Below are 24,318 nucleotides of genomic sequence, written 5' to 3'. Positions count from 1 at the left end.
AGCGAGAGAAAGGAGCAGCGGGAACATCGCTGTGGAGAAGGAACAGACTTGGGGACACTTCATTTCCAGCGTTATCATTGACATGATTGCAAAGATATTATTTAAACTGAGCTGGATGTTGACATCACTGAATTCAATGATGAACTGTCTTTAACTGAAAAATTAGTGTTTACTATTGTCATTTTTCATTATTGACACTATTTTCCTAATTAATGCTGTTCAGTTGCTTTGTCACAATCTGTATTGTTAAAAGCGCTATATAAATAAAGGTGACTTGACTTGACTTGACTTGGTGGCACTACAGGGATTTTCAGTGTCACCACGAGTTCCACTGTAACAGCTTTTTGGTAAGCAGAATAAAAGCTGAATGGGTTTTCTAATGCCACCATTCAGTGAAGTTATGACAATGTTTTGCCCTCGTGCCTGTGTGTAGATTTGACTACAGACTTGGAAATGGTGCCAGTGATTCCCAACTATGGTGGTACTTAAGCAGGTTTGAAGGGCAGTTTGTATAGATTCACAATGACAGTGAAATATATGTACACATATGTCATCTGTAAAAATATCAGAAGAAAATGCAATCAATCAAATACAAATCAATACAAATCTGAAATAATGAAATATAATAACAATAATAATAATAATAATAAAAACAGAAATACCAATGTTAAATGCTAAACAATATGCATAATAATAAGGTTATAAATAATATCATATAAATCTTCTGTAATTAAATACAATGATAATAATAATCAATGTTAAACAATATTCCAAATAATTATTTAAAAATAAAATAAAAAGAATAAAATTAAAAATAAAATTGAATAAATAATAATTATTTAAATAACCTATTAATGGATGAAAGGGTATGGAGTTGATCCAAAAAAGTTGGAAAGCACTGCTGTATTTCTTTGGCTGTGGCAAATGTATTGGTAAATCTCACGATCTTTAATGTCGGACAGGAGGCAGCAGGTTTGTGTTGTAGCATGTTCACCCCAGATAAATTACAATTTTGTCAAGCTTTAGCATGGAATGCAGACCTAGTTTTCTTTAGCACATCAGACTCTCAGAATATTGTGTTCCTGTCTAGAAATCGACTCTTCAATGAGTGTCGCTCTCTCAATCACACATTAGTGTTTTCTGATCGGCAGACCTGGCATGGGCAACCCAACAGACTTTAGCACTAGTGCCAAAGGGCATGTTCCATTGGGGGAAGGGAGGAGGGGGTGCTCATCAATCTGAGATGAGTCCTGTGGCCCTCCTGTGCAGGGTGGTAAATGTGCAGAAGGGTAAAGTGGGATAGAACACCCCTCCTGGGAGATGGAGACTAGCCATATGGCCTTCTGGCTGTGCCAGTAACGCTATCGTGGACAAGGACTTGAGCATTGACAAATGGAAACACACATTATGGTTCATATTGAGTCCTCTGTTCATGTTGCATCCTGTTTATTGTGGACTTTTGTGTAAAAGGTTTTCAGATTGAGCATTATTTGTCGGTCTCACTCTAAAAACTACTTTGTAATATATGGAAATCTATGATCTTGTCATGCTAACATTAGTAAAAACATTAGTAGAAATGAGACGTAACCATTATAGTCTAGACTAGTTTTGTACTGTCAAGGTCAGCTAGCAGTGCAGAGCAGTGTGATTGGTTACTTGGTTCTCAAAGGGATAGTTCTGTATACCTGTATAGTTTTTGTACCTACTCTTAAGTTTTTCCTTCAATGTAGCTCTAAAAAATTAGAAGAAATTGGATTTTCAAAAAAGCAACATCTCGGAAAAATTAGAGAGAGAAAAACAATGTCTGATCAAAGCTAAGCCATATGCAGCTAAATGCAAAGATAGAAAGCCTAGTTAGGTTGATATCATTAGGTGCTAGATAGCCATGTAAATGTCAGTTCTGTCAGAACCACTATCGTCAAAGATGATTGACAACTAGCATACAGTTTGGATTGGAGGTATGGTTCTGTTCTGGGCAAGAACTCCCTGGGGTAATTAGCTATTGAGCAATGCGAAAACTGCTGATAATACTGAGGGACCTTATTTATGAATGCTTAGATAGGTGTCGTATTCATTTAGGTAGATGGGGATCAGCTGAGAGTCAGCTGATGCAAGCTTGACTAACGTGACTGTTCTGTTCAATTTCACAACATAGATAGGCGAAATAAAACAGTAAATGCCTAATGACAGCTTATCTGATGAGACATGCAAAGATACATGTTTTCAAACACAAGGTCTTTTTCATTGATTATTAGTGAACAGAGTGCAAGGTTTCAGACCACAGAATTTTGTGAAAAGTTTGCACCCTCTCTGTTGCTGACAGATACCAATGAGGCTATGATAACTAAAATGGACACTAATAAAAAATACAAAGATCTAACGTCTGAATTGGAAAATTATCACTTTATTGTGTTAAATTTCCTAGTCATGACTTCCAACAAGAAAATGATCAATGTAGGCATTATCCTCCCACCGCCCACCTAAATGATGCAAAGGACCCCAAAATGTCCTGTGGGACCAAATATTTGGTGTTACGCCCCTGGTTATGTGTATGGATTGAGACTTACCTCCTCAGGTGGTGGAAGAGCAGCTTCATGGTGTTGTGGTTGGGTTTGGGGGCTTGATGGATCAGTTTCTTCAAGGCTTGAACCTTCTGTGTGGGCTCCCTAATTTCTGTTGGTAGGGAAGAGACGATGAAATGTTTTGATTTGGATATTGCTCTTTCATTTGAACCTCTAGGTTCAGAGAGACGTTAATGTCTTTTCCATCACTTTTTCATTAACATAGCTCATCTAACATCAAAATCTTCCCTAATACTGGACCATTACCCCTTTCCCTATTAATTATAGAGACATGCTCGAGAAGATAACATGCAGAATGTGCCCCATTGCAAACTGCTGACTTACCAAAACGCTGATATGTAATCGAGCAGATTACTCCATTTATCTGATATTTCCATCCAACTTTTGACATCCTTTAATTGTTAATTATGATAGTTTTAATTTCCTTTAAAACTTACGTACATCATAATCCCTTTTTAAGCTGCCAAAATTAGCAATCAGCATTTAGTCTGTGCTTATGCAGCTATAAACTTTATGCAGTAATGCAAACACATTTAGTACAATTGCACGGTTATCGGACACCATTACACTTCTCAGCAAAATCGTTCTGATTTTGTGCGATCAGTTTATAAAGTATCTCACTATTAAATGGATGTAATTAAAGATGTTCTAGAAAAATAACCCAGTCCGTCTATAAAATCAATGCATAAACATCCCTATAATGCTAAACTTTTTCAGTCTGGTTTTCAATTTTCCTACATGAAAGCACATGCGAGTGGTGCTAATGGTCCGTAATAGTCCACGTCCATTAAAAGCTGTTATGCTGTAACACAAGCTGTAACCGGTGACCTCTTGACCCCGCTGCTCTTTACATCTCAGATGGCTGATGACCTCGGCAAAATCCTGAGAGGCATCAACCTGTGCGCTGACTGTTCTACATCAGTGTCACTACTTGACCTTTGACACTTTGAAGTTCCCTGAATGCATTATGATGGATATAGTAATGTAGCTGATTGTATTATTTCAAACACTGTTAGTGTAAAGAAGCTCGTATGGTAAAATAAATAAAAGTAATTTATTGTTTATATGGCTTTAATTTGGAAGATTGGGGGTATTTTAATAATTTAATCAATGCTTTTGATCAATATCATTATGGAACCTGAGCAGATGTTGAAATGGAGCTTTCACAGGGCCACCTGTGTGCACTCCAAACTCCCTCAGCTCAAATTTCACCGTAACGGATTTGTTTAAAAGAGTATTAACAGACCTTCAAGATTATACAGCCACCGGTTCCAGCTAAATATGCACAACCATTCAAGAGTTTGAGGTCAGTAAGCTTTTTTTAAATGGTTTTGAAATAAGTCTCTTATGCATACCAAGACTACATTTATTTGATAAAAATACACAACAAACAGTAAGAGAAATTTAATAATTATGAAATATTATTACAATTTAAAATAACTGCTTTCTATGTAATTTATCCCTGTGATATCAAAGCTGAATTTTCAGTAGCCATTATTCCAGTGTTCAGTGTCACATGATCCTGCAGGAATTATTTTAATATGCTGATTTGGTGCTTCTTTCTTTTATTTATTTTTCCCTCAGATAATTTTTTTTCCAGCCATGATAAGTGTTTTTCCAGCATTCTTTGATGAATAGAAAGTTCAGAAGAACAGTATTTATCTGACGTAGAAATATTTGTAACAATGTAACGACGTACAAGTCTTTACTGTACTTTTATACTTTTTTAATTCAACGTGTCCTTGTTGAAAAGTATATATATATATATTGTATATATACATCAACTTGTACATTGTTACAAAATATTTAAACTTGATATATATGCAAAGCATTCAGTACTGTACACTGTAGTGTAGTTTGGAGTCAGATTATATATCTGACTCCAGTGTACAGTACTGAATGCTTTGCATATGCATCAAGCAGACCAAACAGTTTTATTTTGTGATACATTTAAATTAACAAATATTTTTAATACATTGCAATTTATATATAATGCTTACAAATTCTGCTTCAATTTGAATGTGCATACAGGCATCTCTCATATGCTGTTGACATTCAGAATTTCATATGGGAGAGAAAAAAAAAAGAGTTGTTATGCTGTCCAATGACCTTTTATAGCATGCAGTTTATTAGAGGTAACCAAAAAGGTTCAATATGCACCATAAAATGATACCTAGTATAAATGTATTGATTAACTATCATAATGAAATAAATTTGCAATGCTGTAAATCAATTATAATTGTTTATTAATTAGGAGCAAAATCTCGTCTGTCTTCCTCCCTCTAAGAAAACATCACTGGTTATTCCTACTGTGGCTGGCTAACAGCTACACCATGCTATTCATGGGATGTGCCATGGAAGGGAGCTGGCAGTAGTTATGCCCCCAGTCTACTGTACTGCCCAGGATGCCCCCTGGGCACTAATGGAGCAGATGTCTCCATGTATACACCGTGCTGGCACAGGCTCTGCAAGCAGATGCCCCTGTCAGATGCCAGGTCTGTCAATTGAGCACAGACAGAGACCATGTTCTAGGACAGAGAGTGAATCTCTGACCCGCTCCTCTAGGTACCACTAGCAGAGGGACAGTGTTTTGTGCTTTTTAATGTAGTTAAAAACATTAGGGCTTTAACTTGTGCAAACGATGCCCTAAACAACTCAAAATAGAATTTTAATATCAATTTTAATGTCAAGGCCACATAATTAGTGAAACAATATGAACTAGAGTCCTTCACTACAGCTTTCATCAACATTTTGTCATTTACTTAATCAAGCAATATCTTTTTTTATGACTTTCTCTTTAAGCATTATCTCAGTGGAGGCCGTTAGCTTTCTTTTGGCTTTGACACTGTATGGCAGTCGGCCTGTAAAATATTTAATCTAGTCATTATTGCTGGCATTATTGCTGTCATTAATTACTTTGCCTTTGGTGGCTAGCATATTGGAGATGGTCCCTTGTCCTGTATTTTGGACAGATGGTGGGGACAGTGTCATTAATATAAAACTCGTTCAAAATGCCTATACCCTAAATCAGCATGAATTCACTATGGTAAACACTATTCATACAGTACTCTGATCAAAGGGGATTGCTTTTAAAATAAAGGGAATGTTTTGACAAAGGCATTTAGTGGGCAAAAATCCATAATGCGTGCATTTAAAATGTATTTTTGTAAAGCTATGAAACACACACACACACATATAATGTATATATATATATTTATAGTATTTATATAGCATATATAGTATTTATTTGTTTGTTTATATTTTAGTAATGCAAAATTAAATGAAAAAACACAAAAGGTGCATGGATTTTTTTTAAATTATATATTACAGTCTTTTTTTTACAAATCTGTACTGCATTTTTTTCTATAAGATTTTGCATTATTACAATTCAGAACTAAAACCATAAATTAAAGGGGTCATATGATGCTGCTAAAAATAACATTATTTTGTGTATTTGGTGGTGGCGGCGGCAACAATACTACAGCCAGAATAAAAGTTACGCCTTCTTTCTTTGCATGAACATTTGGGTGGTGTTATGCAAATCTTCCCACATAGTGACGTAGATATGTGGGGGCGTGTTAGAATGAGTCGTTTTAGGTAGGTGTGGCTGACTCTTAACTTTTATAAAGAATATAGAATATAAGAATATAATTTGGATTTGAGACTTTACAGATCTTCTTTATGCACCAAGAGCTTGTAACACTCCAAAGAGAAAGGAAAAATTGAAATCACATCATATGACCACTTTAATATTAATTATGAAACTTTTTGGGAGACGAATCTGGTGTATTATTTTCAAAATGTTCTTGTTTTTTTATTTTATTTTTAGGTATCATTAGTAATTACTGGTAAATGTATTTTTCTGTGGTAAAATGACAAAACGGGATATCAATTTCTGACATTTTACTTCAGATGAAACTTTTTTTTTTCCGATGAAACATGTACCTACGACTGAGAGAATCATTGTTTTGTGAAAAGAGCTGATGTACAGTAAAGAATAGATGCACTTTTGGTTACAAAAATCTGTGAATATAATCCAATTACAAACAATGAGACCATCTTTACTGCAGTACAGCTTTGCTTCTCAGGTTAAGCCCATCTGCGAGCTTTGTCTGCGGGCTTCTTTAAGCCCCGTCAAGGCAAATATTAGCACACTGCAAATAGTCCTGCAGGTTATGATTAAGATTTTAAATGTATCCCAATTGAATACTTTGCTTTATGAATAACAAAGTCTTAGAGGATCGGCGCTGTAATTTATTAAACATGAAAAACTTCTTGATGAAATATAGAGACTGGGAAGAGATTTATGCATTTGAAAATATTTCCGCATGCTAGCTTTGCATGGCAACGAGGCCACGTTGCACAAATGAGGAAAGCTGCATAGAATGACTTGTGATTCACAGTCTGAAGTTTGAACTGTCAGCTGAAAGAGCATAACATCAGAATAGACAACCAATTATGTTATGACTGATGTACTGTCTGACGCAGCTCTGATTGGCATTATTTCAGCACATTGTACACTACCATTGGCACGTTTTTCACAAAAACACATAAAAAGTCAAGCTGGAAATCTTACAATCTAGCTTTTTAAAATGCGCAATCGGTCATCTTCAAATGTGATATAACGATACAGTCCATCAGAATGAACTTTTCAGATTACTACACAAACGCTGGATTGTGTGTGTGAGCCCGGAGAACAAAGCCTCCATTTGTCAACAAGTATGTCTTCACTTTGTACAACAAAGCGAGCTTGTCTATTGGACAGGTGGCAGGACAATGTCGCTAAGATACCAGGCAATATGAATAATAGATTTAGTCCATCGTGAGCCAAGAGCTGGTGCCTGCCACATCCACAACAGGCACAGAGTGAAAGAATGGAAAATTAGGCCAACTGTTCACCTGAGGACCCTGGGAAGCCCAAATGTTGATTTGCGGGAGTGAGTACATACATTTTGAATAAACATACAGATTGCAAGCAAGAAGATGAAATGTGCTCAGAGCATCTCACAAATTGTGAGTGAAGGGGGCGTTTAAATGTTGGTTGAAGTCTGAAGATTACATATTAATAATTCGCCAAAACTTCCAGTACACTTAAATTACTTTGAGTTCCACAAAGATTTCCAGAAGCAGTGTGTGATTGGGCAGCTCTCCTAATCGAATAGATTCTTGTCCAAAGTACTGTTCCAGAGACCTTTAGTTAATACCACCCATTTAAAGGGCAGCCATGGTTAGAGGAGCTGTCCTCTTTTGACAGTGATGGACCAATTCAGAAGACCTGAGCAACTCAAGTATCAGCTGGATTTGCTGAAATTGCTTGTCAGTGGTCTAGTGAGATCAATGAAACAGGATGTTGGGCAGTTTCAGTAAATGAAATGTAAGATGAGCTGTAAGGTTCATTAAACCATGCCAATATAACAGAAAGGGGAGGAGCTTAGTAACCTACATACAAGAAATCAATACTTTGTGCCAACAAGTTACATTTCCCAAGTCTACAGCGCAAAGAACCTTGTTCTACAACACATTAAAGATGGCTTAAATTACTGCCCTGTGTATAATATAATATAATAATTTAGTTCCAAGATTATAGGTTAATCTCAGAAATATTTTATATATTATTTAATATTGAAAAACAATACACTTATTTTATTTTTGTAAAAATATCTTGGGAGCTTCATGAAATAATGAGTCAAGAAAGAGATTACAATAAGTCTATATAACGTTTGGTTTACTTATCATACTAAGATTGGAAGGTTAATTTAGTCAAATTTTTGTCATGTATAAATTAACTAATTCCTAAAATAACCTAAAAATATTATTTAAATTACTGAATCAGTCTGATTAAATTAGTTTACACCAATGAAAATAATTGGAAAAAATACTGTTTTCATACTGCACACAACAAAAAGAGTAGTACAGCGGTATGTTATACCAACATACCCTCCATTTTTGTGAGATGTGTTGCAGGTTGAACTAATTATACCTCCAGCTATTAGGGGCCTTTTACAGTAATAATCAGTTTTCTAAACACTAAGTGATCGGGCTCATCTACTGATTAACTGGATACAAACAGTTAGCGGTACTCTGGCCTACATGCAGTGCGAGTAAATATTTATTAGCAATTTACAACATCACCCCAGGCCTGTTCCCATTCTGTCTCACACATATCTCCTTCCAGTGGGGAAATACTGAGGTGCTGTGTTCATATTGATATCCCTGCACTTATTACAGTGAGCGCACTGGCCTTTTGGTCCATATCTCAAGACTGAGAATATAAATCTAATTTTATTAATATTAAGATGAAACAAGTATGGCATTTTTAGGCTGATTTTCTCTAAAAAGCATAGCTATAGTGACTTTGTAACACTATAAAAAAATATTGTCAGAGAAGTTCTGGAAACCTGTGTGAAAACCATCATGATTTCTGCAGTTCTGATTGGTGATGCTATCCTAAACCAGGAGTTTTTCAACTGGGGTCTGCTGACCCCCACGGGGCCACAAGGGGGCACTAGGAAGTCTACTAAAATTTTGAGAGAAAAAGATTTGTGAAAAATTGTGAAAAACTTACAAATTTGAATTGAATTAAAAGGGTTTCTATTTGCATTTTAACATGTATCATTTGACACTTGACACCACTGTCAATGTAATAAAAATGATTTTCCAAAAATATTTGTATTATTTGTTTGGGCATTAGTAATATGACGAGGTTAAGGTCAATTATTTTTTTATTTTTTTCAAACAATGTTTTGTCTTTATAATGCTTACTTGCATTCTCCCAGTATAAATACACTACCGTTCAAAAGTTTGGTGTCGGGAAGATTTTTAAATATTTTTTTTAAAGAACTCTCTTATGCTCACTAAGGCCGTAAGAGTAAGAACAAATATTAATGTGAAGCATTACTATGATTTAAAATAATAGTTTTCTTTTTAATCAAATTTAAAATGTAATTTATTCCTGTGGTGGCAAAGCTGAATTTTCAGCAGCCATTACTCCAGTCTTCAGTGTCACATGATCCTTAGAAATCATTCTAATATGCTGATTTGATGCTCAAGAAACATTTCTTATTATTATCAATGTTTTTTAGGATTATTTGATGAATAGAATGTTCAAAAGATTAATTGAAATAGAGATTATATCAAGGTCTGTCATTTTGGTTCAATTTAATGCATCCTTAACAAAAGTTAATAAAAGTATATAAGAATAAATGCATTAATTTATTGTAACGTCACTGTAAATCTGGGTTCTAGGGATTAAAAGGTTTGAAAACTTCTACTCCAAATTGATCTTCCGTCATTCCTGTTCACAATGTTTAGGTCCATAAAGCTGAAATTGTGCTTACAATGTCCTGCACTGTCCTGCATTTGCTCTAAACTTACTCTTAAAGTTAAGGTGTAACTTAAACTTATGGCTTAGTACATCGTTTATGGCCACTATGTAGTTCACACGTCCACTAATCTGAAAGTATTTGTTTTTAAACTATCAGGGCTTCAGAAACCGAACAAGTCATAAAACAAAAGTGCAGGACAAATGTTGTTTTAAGCACAAAGGTACATACATATATTTCACAAGGTACATGCCTTTCAGAAGGTAGACTGTCCAAGAGAAACACACTGGCGTCAGTTGGACGCTTGAGATGAGGCCCAGAGTTTGCTCTGTGCTCCTGGAGGGAGGTTACACGTGACACTAAGGCCGATCTGGTGACAGTTTCTGTCTGGACCACAGGCCCTGACTTTGCCCTCTGGCCTGAGAAATTCCCCCATTCCCCAAACAGGGAGTTTGAATGATCTCACCACCTCCTTGTCAAAGAGCGACCCCTTTTGGCTGACAGATCTGCAAGAATGCATCTAAGAGGGTCAATCCCAAATAGTACAACTCAACCCAAGAGTGGCGAGGGGTTTAGCCATCAGCGGCTTAAATTACAGTTAGGAGGACTGGGTCAAACTAAGCTGTTAACCATGAATGGAAATAACTTGATGTTGCTGTGGAATACTGGAGCACATTTTGAATATTCTGAAGTCTCACATCTCTAGGAAAGGTAATGAATCATTCCTTGTAAAACAATTTTAAGGTTCTGATCCCAAATATTTGCAGCAATAACACTGATTTACTCATATCGATTTCAGTACTTACTAATGGCTTCCACAAACAAGTCAAAAAAGCGAAAGGGAAACAGGGGCTCTGGCAGTTCACGGAAAAACATCTTTAGCGCTCCGGTGATGACATGGATGTCCTCCCATTGGCTGTCGCCCAAGTTAAGCTCCTCCTCTGGGGAAAGAGAGACACAGTCAGAGAAGCCAACAGAGAGAATTAGAATAGCAGTCGTTTGATGAGGAAATTAAAAAATGCTAATCATTATGTCAACGTTAATACGCCCCTTGAGAGCCAAACACATTGTCCTGCTTGCATTTCACTGCATATCAAACCACTTTGAAAATCCTTATCAAACAATTTGTGGCGCCTAATACAAGCTAACCACTTTATACCTTTCAGCTAAGCCTTTAGAAACCAAAATGATAATGTGTCATTTAAATAAACACTGCTTCAGCTGCTGGCCTTAAACCAACCACTGATGATAGATGATTACTGAATTAAACTTACCTTGGTCAACTAGAAAGCGTAGTTTCTGGATAATGGCCAAATTGCCACTCACCCTGTATATCCCATCAGCCTCCAGTCCTGTGAGGACGGGGTAAAGACATTTGTCAGTCAGTCAGTCAGTCAGCAAGGCATGTGATGAAACCACAATCATTTCTTTAAAGAAGAACCATCTTTTGTGAGCCATACCTCGTTTTTCTACTTCCTCTATACACAACTTTACAAATTTGGGCACTGTGGTCCTTTCTCTCTCGCACAGGGTCAGCATGTGACAACCAAAAACTCGGTCTACAAAAAAAAAACATGTCATTTATAATATTATAATAAGTATACAAAGCTAAATTAGAAATTGCTAACACTTTTTATTACAGAGTCCAGGTCATAGGTGTTCATTTATTAATATAAAAAGTATCAATAATAATATCAATCATAATAAACAATCATAATAAACAATTAATAATACCATTCATGCAATTATTATTACAATTATTATTACTAGCAATACTAATATAATAATTATTAACATTATTAATACTATAATAATATTAATAATAATAATACAGCTCTAAATTTAATTAGTTAATTTAGCACAAAAATATGAAAACGAATGTATTTAACTTTACACAGCATATTAAAATATGATTAATAATACTAATATACAGTAATAATACTTATTAACAGTATTAATAGCAGCAGTAGTAATAAAAATAACAAGTATCATTAATATTATTAATAGTAGAGCTGTCAATTTAATATGGTTATTTAGTACAATTAATTATAAACAAATACATTTAACTTAATAAAGCATCTTACATTTGTGTATCTCATGGCATGAGACTGAAAAATTATGTTTATGTTAATTATATGAAAATTAACAATATATTGACTTTTTGACTTTTCTTACATTTGGGGAATTTTTCAAACAAATATCTACAAGATAGCTGTGATTAATTAATTAGCATATCATGCATTTTTTTTAAATGATTGACACTCGTAGATAATAGCAATAAGTAATTACAAGCTGCTTCAAAAAAGTAGGCCTGCTTATTTAAAGACAGATAATTATAAGAACTATAATGTAACGTGTGACCCAGGAATTTCACAGCCGAAATACATAGTGAAATGTTTTGAGGCGGTCATATTTCAAAGACGGTCCACAAAAGATCAGAACGCTTCATAATGAGCGAAACTACAGTTGTCAGAGCAGAGGTGCAAGTGTCCTCATCATTTGGATTTTTGAGTTTATATAGGACCAGGCGAGCTGTCCCAGAGGCTTCTGGAACATCAAAGATGTCCTGCTCTCATTTCAGCACCCGCAAGGAGCGGGGGGAAGTGGCGATGTGCTAAATGCATAAATGACTGCAAGCAAGCCACCTTTGCATACAAATGCACATTCAGAAGGTTTCCCAGAGTGATATAAAAAGGAGGGGCATTTCTAAATAAATTGCTTTTAAAAAGCGTCGGTACAATATGGAACGATCCTAATTTCGAGATGGATGTTTAGCGGGCTAGCTCGCCTTGGAGCTCTGCCAGCGATAGCTGTGTTAGGGGCCACCTGCGCTACTCTGTTAATCCCACAGTAGTTGTATTCATTCCCTCAATATTGTCCTCTTTGATCTCCCATTTACACCCTCAGATACTACATTAAAGGGTCTTTTTTGACACCAGAGGAAATTAAAGATATCATTACCTTCATCCGAGGGTTCCAAGTATGCTTAAAATATCCTTTAATGTTATGTTTGGTGTATGCCATGAATGGAATAAATTAGTTACAGTCTTTAAGAATTGGCGTTAGGGATTTCTTGTTGAACTGGTATAATGTATAAAGGAAAAAGAATGTGTTGCTTCCTTTTATTTTATTTTTTACTGCGGTCACAGTTGTGTTTAATATGGAAACATGCAGAGCCAAAATAAACTAATGTCCTAAGATTGCACATTCATATGTCATCACGCAATATGTAACCTGTAATTATGTAGCATGCAATTATGACTATTAACTGGGCTAAAACTGGGCAAAGTTTTAAAAAGAATAAGAGTAAAAAACATGAGATTTTTTAATCTGATAGTCGGCGATGAGCATTACATTGTATAAAAAATGACTGTAATTTTAACAATTTAACATTGTCTTATATATTTATATACTATTTACAGTATGGTAATATATATATATATATATATATATATATATATATATATTTACAGATTTGTAAAGTTTTTACTGTATTTTTACAGAATTATTCTGGAAACCACAACTGCCTTTTTTGTTATTAAAAACAGCATTTCTTTTCACAGTGTATTGTTTGGAGCATACTTCACCTTTAATAAGGCCTTTCTCCTGTAGCGTTTTCATGGAGGGCCGTCTAGAGATGAACTTCTTCAGTCTGTTCTTAACTCCATTCTTGTCGGCGCTGTCTGAGGCGCTGTAATTCAGCTTGAACACTGTGCGGGGGATCAGAGGAGACACAGGAACAATGCTGTCACTGAACACTCGCGTCTGAGGCTGTCTTTGTGCAAGTCCTCCTCATGCAAATAAGAGTGTCTCCTTTCTCCACACTGCTCAAAAGCACACCAGAAACACTACTTCTGATGAAATATTCTCCAGTGTACGTAAATATCTCATTTCACAGCATTTATTTATTGATTCCGGACAATATTAGTGTCAATATTACAACATCTTCACAAGTCCAGTGATTAGTATGTGACGAGTGAGAGCTCGGAGCTACTGCCCAGCATTCAGTACAGTAGTAAATGAATTCTCTTTGATACTCATTCAGGGCAGAAAATGCTGCAATTACCAATGACAGAAGCGTTTGGAGAGTGTCAAGTAGCTTGTAATTTATAATGATGATTGACAGAGAGCAGAGTGTCTCCGTCTTATTCAACATCTCAACAGAGTTCAGAACAGCTGTATAAAATGTCTGAAATTCAGCTTCTGTTGGTCTTTGTCTCATATGGTAAATGATGTAATGAGATGTGCTAACGTGTGTCTGTATTTTACAGTTATCATGTTATTGCAGACACGGATGTTCTCGCAGTAACCAAACTGCATGTGGTCAAGGTACTGCTGGGCTTCCTGTTCCAAATGTGACCACAGCCGCCTGTCAGAAAAAAATAATCTACAAAGCGTCTTAACAGTGAATTGTACAAAAATATGTCCACATTTCATTCCAAAAAACAACAGAAGTTATATATATAGATTTTATGGTAACACTTTAGTTTAGGGACCAATTCTCACTATTAACTAGTTGCTTATTAGCATGCATATTACTAGCATATTGGCTGTTTATTAGTACTTATAAAGCACATATTCTGCCTAATCATATTCTACACCCCTTAATCCTTCCCCATACCTAAAATTAACAATTACCCTACTAACTACTAATAAGCAGTAATTAGGAGTTTATTGAGTCAAAAGTCATAGTTAATAGTTAGTTAATAGTGAGAATTGTACCTTAAAATAAAGTGTGACAGATTTATTTATATAGTCAATTTTTGGACCTTTACAATATACATTATATAGTAACATGACAAAATATTGATTCATATTAAATTAAGTTCATTTTTACAGATTTTGAATTGCTTTTTTTGAATTGGGGAATTTCTAATATTCTCATTAGATTCTCATTTCTGAAATATAACAGAACTGCAAAACAATAAAAAAAAAAATTATATTACAGTAATGAGAATCGTTTAATTGTCATGAAAATAATGCAAATAATGCAAATAATAATAATAATAATGATCCTAAAATAGGTTTTATTTTACTTAACTAATCAAAATAAAATAGAATTACTTTTTTTCTTTTGATTTTGGGGTAAAGTGTGATCTAAAAAGGTTGATAGAGTCTGTGAACAGACCGTATCATCTGTACTGCTAAACTCATTAATGTGGATATTAAACAGTGGTGAAGCGAGGCTGCAGCCCCGACACACTCACTGTTTCTGAACTCTCTGTGTTGATTGCCAGTTATCACCTCTCTCTCCCTCTCAGACTTTCACACACACACACACACACACACACACACACACGCACACGTGTTACTCACTGATGGAGCGTCTGTGTTCAGATTTGGTCTCTTTTGGTTTAGGTTTGGTGGGTTCACAGGTTGGTCGGGACAAGCATTCTGTGCTGTTGGACCTGTGTAGGGCCGCTCTACCACAGCTCTGGCCTCCAGCTCCACTCGACTAAACCACAACATCATATAAAAGATTCATCACTTAGATGCAGAAATCCAAAAAAAATATTGCTATTTGAAGTATTTATCCCAGTGTTAGATGTTTAGCTATTAAAGCATTGGTCTATTTAACTATTTATTTACATATTCTAAATACAGTCATATTTTAAAAATAAATTGCCTTCATATATAGCATAAGTAAGACCATAATTTAATTCCCCATTGAGTACATGTTAATGTAAAAATGTATAAAAAGCTATTTTGTGTTTTAGCAATTAACTTACCAGACTGTCCACCGCTTTTTTGATGGCATCATGCCATTTCGAGATGGTTGGAAAGTGATCTGCCTGCAGCAGAAACTCATGACCATTTGGGGTGGTTATCTGTTTGTAAAAGAGGGTTGAAATGAAAGTTTAAAAAGTGGCATTCAAACAAATACAGCTAGCAAGCTTTGTCTGAACAGTCCCCTGTCAATAACAGACCTGTGTATTAATAAACTGTACTACATCACGACTCTAGAACTGAATATAACAAAATAGTATGATCTTTTATTGCTTGCTTCTTCTTATACTTTGTCCCTATAACTGTAACCAAAGAAGTGTTTTATGAAGATATGAATTAATACTTTTATTCAGCAAGGACACATTAAATTGGTCAAAAGAGAAAGTAAAGATATTTATAATGTTACAAAAGATTTTTTAAATCTTTTAAATGTTTTATTCATTATAGAACGCTGAAAAACCCATTATGGAAAAAATTATTTTAGAAAATTTTAAATATATATATTATAGAATCCTGACTGTCTCCACAAAAATAATAAGCAGCAACATTGTATTCCAAATTGATTATAATAAGAGATAAGAAATGTTTCTTGAGCACTAAATCAGTAAAAAATACCATGGCAAAGTCAATAATAAACATTGTGTGAAGATGGTAGATCTCAGGGATACAATTACTCAAACAAACAAAAATACAAAAAAGATGGGAAGTGAGAAATCTCAGATGCACTAAGCCTTTTGACAAGCTATTAGTATAATACCTGACTAAACATTAGACTTATTTCTCGAGACTGGCGTGGCATCACATGGCACAGTCACATAGAATAAGCGGTTTTCCCAGAAAAATGCAAGCAAACACTAACGCTAAGGTCAGAATTGTCAAATACATTTGTTATTTTAAAGAGAGCTGACACTGCATATTTCTAAAACCTAAAATCATTTTAGGGCGTTCAGTCTCTAAAAATACCAGGCCGGATCACAGAATACATTTCTCCTCCCCCATACAGTCACTCCACATAGACGTCCAAAGTTTTTGCCCATTTAAAACAGACTTTTCTGACTTTGAGAGAGGGTGGCAGGGGGAATCAAGCAGTCTCTTTGGGGATGGAGTGAATATAGAGGCAATGGTTCGGGGCACAATTCTTGTCAGAGTGTGTTTGCGATCCCTCTATTCTTTAGAGTCGAACATCCGAGAGAGCATGTTTGTTCTGAAGCTCCTTCTTTCCTGGAGGGTGCCTGCGGACATGACAGTAATAGTTTGTAGTGGGGTGGACTTGTTGGAGTCTTCATTGGTGGTTTGAACGGGTGAAACAGATCAACTTTAATGAAGGATATTTGTGCTGCAGGTCTTCAGAAACTTTCAAATGGCAGTTTCATATCTCTTTCTGGGTTTGCTGTTGTACAATGCGTGAAGCTTGTGCAAAATCAATCCCCTTTTATGCAGAGTCGACAGATATTTTATGCATGTGACGAAATTCTTTTTTCTCATTCTTTTCAGACATTGAACATCAAATGAACCGTATGACGTATTGCCGTTTCGACTTTGATTTAGAAGAAAGTGCAGTGATAATGTTTCACAACCCAGCACGCAATGTATCAAATAATTCAAACTGTATTTCGAAGCCAAACCAGCCTTAATAAATTCAACACCAAAGCCCGATTAAGTTAAACTGAAACACATTTTATGTCTTTCAAAATAGCTCATCCTGCAAATCAAGCTGTTTCAAAACCAAACATCACATTGGTCTTTGATTTCATGAAGATTATCTGAAAGCGTTGGCTGACGAGTCATGAGTTTTGTCCTCTCTGTTTCTGAAAACAAAAACAAAAATTGCTATATTCACCAATACCTCCCCAAAATCAAGCTCTCATAATTTCTGCTATGTTTCATCTCTGCATGTGGTGATGTCCATGGAAATGAAGCCCATAGATGTAATGCCAATATTAGTAGTGTGCACATATATTTCTATGGACAGTTAATGCTCTTATGGACAGCTTACACAACAAACCTTGCACAATTTTTACTGTTGCTGTACTGGGATTAATGATGTTCATCTAAAAGCATATTCTTTCTTCTCCTAACATCTCATAACTCTCACTTATTTTGTATATAAATAGCTACATATATGTTCTTCTTTTCTGATGTTATGCAGTGTCCATCCACTTTCTGCATCACTGTGATAAGATGAAGTGACTTAATAGGACATTTACAGTGTAATATTTCTCTAACATATTACTACTGTCCTGTATTTAACATTGGTGATTGGTTAACCTTTAGTGTCTCTTATTGCAGTGAAAATAGCCCTGGATAGCCTGTTACACAATCTCTCATCAATGTTGTTAGCGTTGTAAAAAAAAAAAGAATAAAACAAAAATACAAAAACAAAAAACACATTAAATGTACATTAAATACATATTTAAAAAATGTTTTGAAAGAATATTATTGGTCAGGAGGAGGAGCTGATTGGAAAACTGGGACTGGTGGAAAGTTTTGTGTTGCACGAGTGGAAATAAGAAAGAGTATAACATAAAAGCACTACGCTTTTAATCATGCTGTTTAATGAGAAGGAATTTGAATATCTGGGCTCTCACTTTGACTCTTCATTAATGTTTAATTATGCAGAGCGGTACAAAGACCAGAATGCCATTTGTGACTTAACATTTGTGTTTTGCTGTTAAATTAAACATTAATTTGAAAGCTACATAAAGACACAACTCAACTTTGAAGTGCTTTAGATAGGAAGGTTAATTATCTCCAATTTTCCACAACTCCTGAGATGGGTCTGGGTAAGAGGGCTTCCCAGAGAAAACAAAAGCAAAATCAGAGGAAATGGAGGAAGATGCATTGCGTTCCCCTGATGCTTTCTTGTGCACAATGTTTAATTCAATGGCTCAGACCGCATAGGCCAGATTAAAAATATCAATAATAACAATGACAGAAACAAAATCTTTGTAAAATGTTTCACAAGCGGGAAACACTGTTTCCGTAACCTACATTTACCAGATTGCAATTTTAAATGAGCCAGCTATTCTCGTAAAGAACTGAACCATTAGTCGATTTGATTAAAATTGTGAGTTGTAACATGCAAGTACAAAAACTTCCACAAATGAACAGCTGAATTGAAAGTCAAAGTTAGAAATAGCATAATAATGATACATAATACAGAAGTAACCAGAGCTAGTTGTCACTGGGAAGATGTCACAAGGACTTTTAAATCAAAAGTACTGTTACACATTGTGCTTCCTCCAGCAGTGGTTTTGTAGGAACAAGCGTTTCTTAAATTGAAAATACAAAAAGTGAATTCCTTATTTTTCTGGGCAAGAACTATTTGTCCTGAGACATTGTAAATCGCATGCTCTTGCTAAGAGAGAGTCATTTTGCTGCTCTAATCTCCTTTGTAATCTGCTGTCTGAATCTCAAATCCTTCCACTCGCCCCATGATTATTATCGAATATAAAGTATATTGTTTTGTTATGAATACTGAAATTAATGCTCAACACAATGTAAGCAGCTTTGAGGGCAAGCAAATACCTTTCCCTCAGCTCTCTTGCAAAGTGGTCTTAAGAAAAATATTGCATGATCGCAAGTTTAGAGGTACAGTAATATATTTCATATCTAAGTGTCTATATTCTACTGGACTCTGAAAATACCAGGAGTGGTTTTTCATTTAAACAAATTTCAACTTAAAGGTGACATTAAGAGTATCTTGGAAACTTGGAAACATGTGTTTTACCCTTGTCTCAGATAATATATAAAAAAACATACAATCTATGATAACTCAACTATTTCAAATAACTTCAAACAAACTTCTTGAACTGATTTCACAATCAAAATTAGCACAAATTTTATTGTGCCATTTCCAATTAATTTGGTCAAAATTATGCAAAAAGACCAAAAATATTATATAATATTTATTTATGATACATAATATGCTAGATATGCAAATACTCTTAGTAAGGAGTAAGCTAAAGTTAAGTAAAAAAAATATATATTTTTTTCATCACAGAAAGCTAATGACACTAAACATCATTTAAGATGTAGTGGAAATGTTTAGAAATACATACATAGTGAGTGACAAGTGCTTTAAACGAGTAGATGTGACTTGAAAATTAATTGAAAAAGTAATTCATATCTCTTTACATTTCAATCATCTGGAGACAAAGAAACAATGTCAACCTTAACTACTTTTTAAAGACTGATCCTTGCATGTGCATTGTCCTAACATTGCTCATAAAGCGTTAAATACACTACGCCTTTAGCCTGCAATGCCATTTGGATCAAATACATTTTGATAGAAATGACAACAAAGTCCAGCGTTAAGTGTCCCACTGCTGTGACAGGCAGGTTAAGGCCGTTTACATGTACCACAATGAGTGACAATCTAAACAACATCCTGTAATTAGACAATACATCACTTCATTAGCTCAATTCTGTAAAGTGTCCTTTCAAGAGCACGATACTTAGTGGTCCTTCTAGGCAAGCCATTCAAAGTGCCAGATCTCTCCTGCTCACTGTAGGCCTGTCAGTCTGTCATAATCTGCAGTAAACATGCCCAAAAGGTGCCGCTTACATGAGACACGAGATCTGACAGTGCCTGGCCAAAGATCTTCACTTCCATGGACAGTTCAGAGATGGCATATGGACATGAACCACATGTTATTTATCACAGAGCCTATACACATTGCAATCACCTCAACTGACCTCATTCCAAACAGTGCAAATTGGTTCATAATTGCTTCTTATTCTCTGTCCCCTTTTTGAGGAAGGAGTTATTTGTTCATTTATTTTTGCCCTGTCTGACTGACCTCAAAGATTCCCCCTTTAACTCATGTTCAAAGTTACACTGCATGCTTTAAAACCATACTATTATCCACTTACAGTTTATTGTTGTAGTTTGTGATACACACAAAGGGAAAATGTAAAACTACAGGTGAAAGGACAGTGCAACGGTTTGAGTTTTAGCTTTGCTGTCTCTCCAGCTTGACACCACATGCCGGCATATGATATTTCAATCAGCCTCAGATGTTTCCTCTTGATTCTCAAACACTCATGCAAGCCACCTATTGTCAATAATACGAGACAGTTGTAAGGTCTTAGTGCACACGCTTTTGTGTAACAGGATTGCTGGATTTGATCATCTCTTTCATGCAGGTGACGCAAACGTGGATACAATGAGACTTGGACTTCCATTGTCTGATATATATATATATATATTTTTTTTTGTTTCCTGTTGTATTGAAAACTGATAGGCTGTGCAGGAAAGTTCTTTGGTTTTCAGGATGAATGTTTTGGAAGATAATACTTTGCCATGGGTTGTTTAGTACAAGGAAAATAATCTGTATTTGCTTTTGTTTCTAACAGGTAAGATGTAATGAATTAATTTACCTCAAAATTAAAATTCTGTCATCATTTACTCTCTCCCTTATGTAGTTCAAAACCTGTATAACTGTCTTTTAGCTGCAGAAAACAAAAGAAGATATTTTGTACACTGTTTCAACAGTTTTTGTCCATACAATGAGTCAATGGGGTCAAAAAACAAACATAGACTTTAATCACATGGAAACAACATTGAACCACGTTAACTTTAATTGTATGGACAAAAAAATACATATTTCCTTTGTTTTCCGCAGCAGAAAGAAAGTCATACAGGTTCGGACCCAGTGCTGTAATGTTATAAAAAAAAGTTGTTTTTAAAAATTGGTAATTGAAATTAAACATAATATAAAAGATGAAAAATGTACACTTAAAAAATTCAATGAAGCTAAATAGAAACATATAAAAATAACAAAAACTAGGATCTACCATGATTTTGTTTGTGATAAGTCTGATACAAATGTGTATAAATCCATACATGCTAGAATCAGTTGTTTCAGTGGACTTTCTTTTAAAGAAATGTGGTGTTCTCAGCAGCTCTAGAGTTTTTCTGTGCGTAGGAAAACAGATTTAGTTTTGTGGGAGCTTTGCAAGTGATAAATGCATATGGCTCCCTGGGTTCATAACCCTTTTAAATGAACCAGAAAGGCTGTGTGAGTCAAACCACTGAACAAAAGCGTGATGAGAATTTCTAGGGAAGGAGATTCTTAGTTCAAGAAAAGAATATCTTGGTTTTTACTCACCACTGGACATAAACGTTATGTGCTTTGTCACATATTACAACAGAATGAAAGATTTCTGATATATTACCATTCAAAATTTTGGGGTCAATAGGATTTTTTTTATTTTTCAGCAAGGATACATTACATTGATCAAAAGTGACAGTAAAGACATTTATAATGATTCAAAAGTTTTCTGTTTAAAAAAAAAAAAAGCTAAATTATATATTTATCAGAGAATCCTGGAAAAAAAAAATGCATCATTGTTTTCAATAATAATAATAAGAAATGTTTCTTGAGCAGCAAATCTTATCATATTAGAATGATTTCTGAAGGATCATGTGACACTGAAGACTGGAGTAATGATGCTGAAAATTCAGCTTTCCCATCACAGGAATAAACTAGATTTTGAAATATAATAAAATAGAAAACAGCTATTTTAAATTGCAATAATATTTCACAAATTACTGGTTTTATTGTGTATGTGATCAAGTAAATGAAGCCTTGGTGAGCATTAGAGACTTATTTCAAAAGCATTAAAACACATAAAAAAATAATAATTTACAGACCCCAAACTTTTGAACAGTAGTGCACGCCGCCGTAAGCAAAAGTTATATATTAGCCCTTTGCGCACATGTGTACAATTTCCAAATTGATGGCCATTTTAAATATGATAATTTGCAAAAATGCTAAATACAGCACCTCCGAAGTTGTGATTGCTTTTGAAACTGCTATGTTTCAACTGATAAATGCTGTAATCCTGGTATTAGTAGAGCTATAAGGATCTGCACCAGCATTTAAGGTTAATATCAGCAGTGACAGAAGCACAAAAAGGAATAAAAAGTCAACTCCAGATGCTTAAGACACTGATCAAAACCTCCAATGAAAGAACGTGAACTTCCCTAATCACAACTATCCCTCAACTGACACAAGTGTTTTGTCTTGGCCTAAGCCGAGCAGATCTTCGAGACCTCGGCTGAATGCCTCACAGATTGCAAATCTAACTCTCCACGCTGCTGAATTAACGAGCCTCCACACTAATTTTTAATCCCGGTTAAGGTTGATTGACAGCGGTGGCAGACTACTAAATGGCTTGGTACCGTCATTACAAGCACTTTTTCTGTGTGAGAGTTTGGGATTATTTAAGATTACTGTTTAATGCCTTTTTAATCTCTCCTGCAGAAAAAAAAAAAAATTCTGGTCAAAATACTGGACAGCAAGTACAGTGGCAGCGATAAGATATTATAAGTGCGCGATGAGATCGGAAATCGGCTTTTTATCCTCGCTTTGCCTCATTATGTGAGCTAACTCAGCTATCAATTTATTGATATGTGTTTGGAGCACCCAAAACATCAGCCGAAAGATTATCTCGCTTTACGTAAATCCTAATGAAAAGCCTTCATGGCAACAACGACTGGACAGAAATGCTTTTTGGGTGTTAAAGAACTTTGAATCCTGAAAGATCCATCCAGTCATTGTGTGCAGATAAAAGACTGAGTATTTTTTCTCTTGAAGGATTTTAAGAGGTATGACACCAGCTCCGACACTCCTTACGCAGCGGGCCTGGTGAAAGCCCTGGACGCAAAGCTCACTGAGCGACTGGGATTCTCTGTAGATCTTTCAATCCCTTGAAACGTCATAAATGTATCGAGCAACTTGGTTAAGCTATGATCTTACAAAGTCGGAGCTAAAAAAGGAAAGATATATTATTAGAGATGAAGCAGGATGCTTGCGATGCTATTAGAGGTGAGACCATGCAACTCAAGATTAAGACCGATAGCACTTCTGTCCAATCTTCACTATCAAGATTTAGACAATCTAAATCATACTGAGATTCCAGTGCAGTTATTAGTTCTGCATAGTTTTTCCTGTTCTAATGGATGATAAACAGATGCAAGGATGAACTTTGGCTCAATCCGTCCCACTGTCCTACCTGAAACACGTTCTTTCGGCTGGATTTCTCTGTTGTCCACTCGATTACAGCCCCACACAGATCCACACCATCTGGTTTACCACCTGGCTTCTGTGCAGAAAGTACAATTACATGAACACGTTTGCCAAGATACTAAATAGAAACACCATGTTTCACGTGTCTTACGTGACTCTGTGAAAAAATAAACAATTGACGAACACTATGTTTTGATACAAGACATCACCTATTAACAGTGTTGGGGAAAGTTACTTTTAAAAGTAATGCATTAAAATATTGCATTACTCCATAAAAAAAGTAACTAATTACGTTACTTGGTTACTTTTTATGGAAAGTAATGCATTATGTTACTTTTGCGTTACTTTTTAAATCTGGACAGGGCTTGCTTGTTTGTTTTTAAAATATAAAAATTCTATTTTTGGCAAATATAAAAGCCTTTTCACACCAAAAGTGAAATGATTAAGCCTCAGGCTGAAAGTAAATTTAGATCCATACAGTAGAATGCAGAAGAAGAAATTTTAACACACTTCAGCAATAAAAAAAGACACAAATGTTTGTCTAGAGTAATTTTTGCTTATTAGTATGGCTGAACTGGATCATCGAAGGTCAGAAGCAAAGACATTGGTTAACAGAATGGGATTAAATACATAAAGGATATTTGTGTTGTT

General features: G+C 35.2%; 1 protein-coding gene across 1 annotated transcript in view; it reads right to left on the bottom strand.

The window, feature by feature from the left end:
• Positions 1 to 24,318, bottom strand: part of LOC107563181 (rho GTPase-activating protein 15-like) — a 41,466-nt gene that overhangs the window by 4,489 nt on the left and 12,659 nt on the right. The window contains exons 6-13 of the mRNA XM_016247981.1: positions 23,654 to 23,743; positions 15,634 to 15,732; positions 15,221 to 15,359; positions 13,492 to 13,614; positions 11,365 to 11,463; positions 11,179 to 11,256; positions 10,711 to 10,845; positions 2,568 to 2,673 (exon numbers count right to left, since the gene is read on the bottom strand). Of these exons, the coding sequence (XP_016103467.1) occupies positions 2,568 to 2,673; positions 10,711 to 10,845; positions 11,179 to 11,256; positions 11,365 to 11,463; positions 13,492 to 13,614; positions 15,221 to 15,359; positions 15,634 to 15,732; positions 23,654 to 23,743 (869 nt within the window). The remainder of the gene's footprint in view (positions 1 to 2,567; positions 2,674 to 10,710; positions 10,846 to 11,178; positions 11,257 to 11,364; positions 11,464 to 13,491; positions 13,615 to 15,220; positions 15,360 to 15,633; positions 15,733 to 23,653; positions 23,744 to 24,318) is intronic.

Source organism: Sinocyclocheilus grahami, unplaced genomic scaffold (genome assembly GCF_001515645.1).
Source record: "Sinocyclocheilus grahami isolate Dianchi unplaced genomic scaffold, SAMN03320097.WGS_v1.1 scaffold860.1, whole genome shotgun sequence".
NCBI classification, from domain to species: domain Eukaryota; kingdom Metazoa; phylum Chordata; class Actinopteri; order Cypriniformes; family Cyprinidae; genus Sinocyclocheilus; species Sinocyclocheilus grahami.
This window is presented reverse-complemented; position numbering and strand designations above follow the sequence as displayed.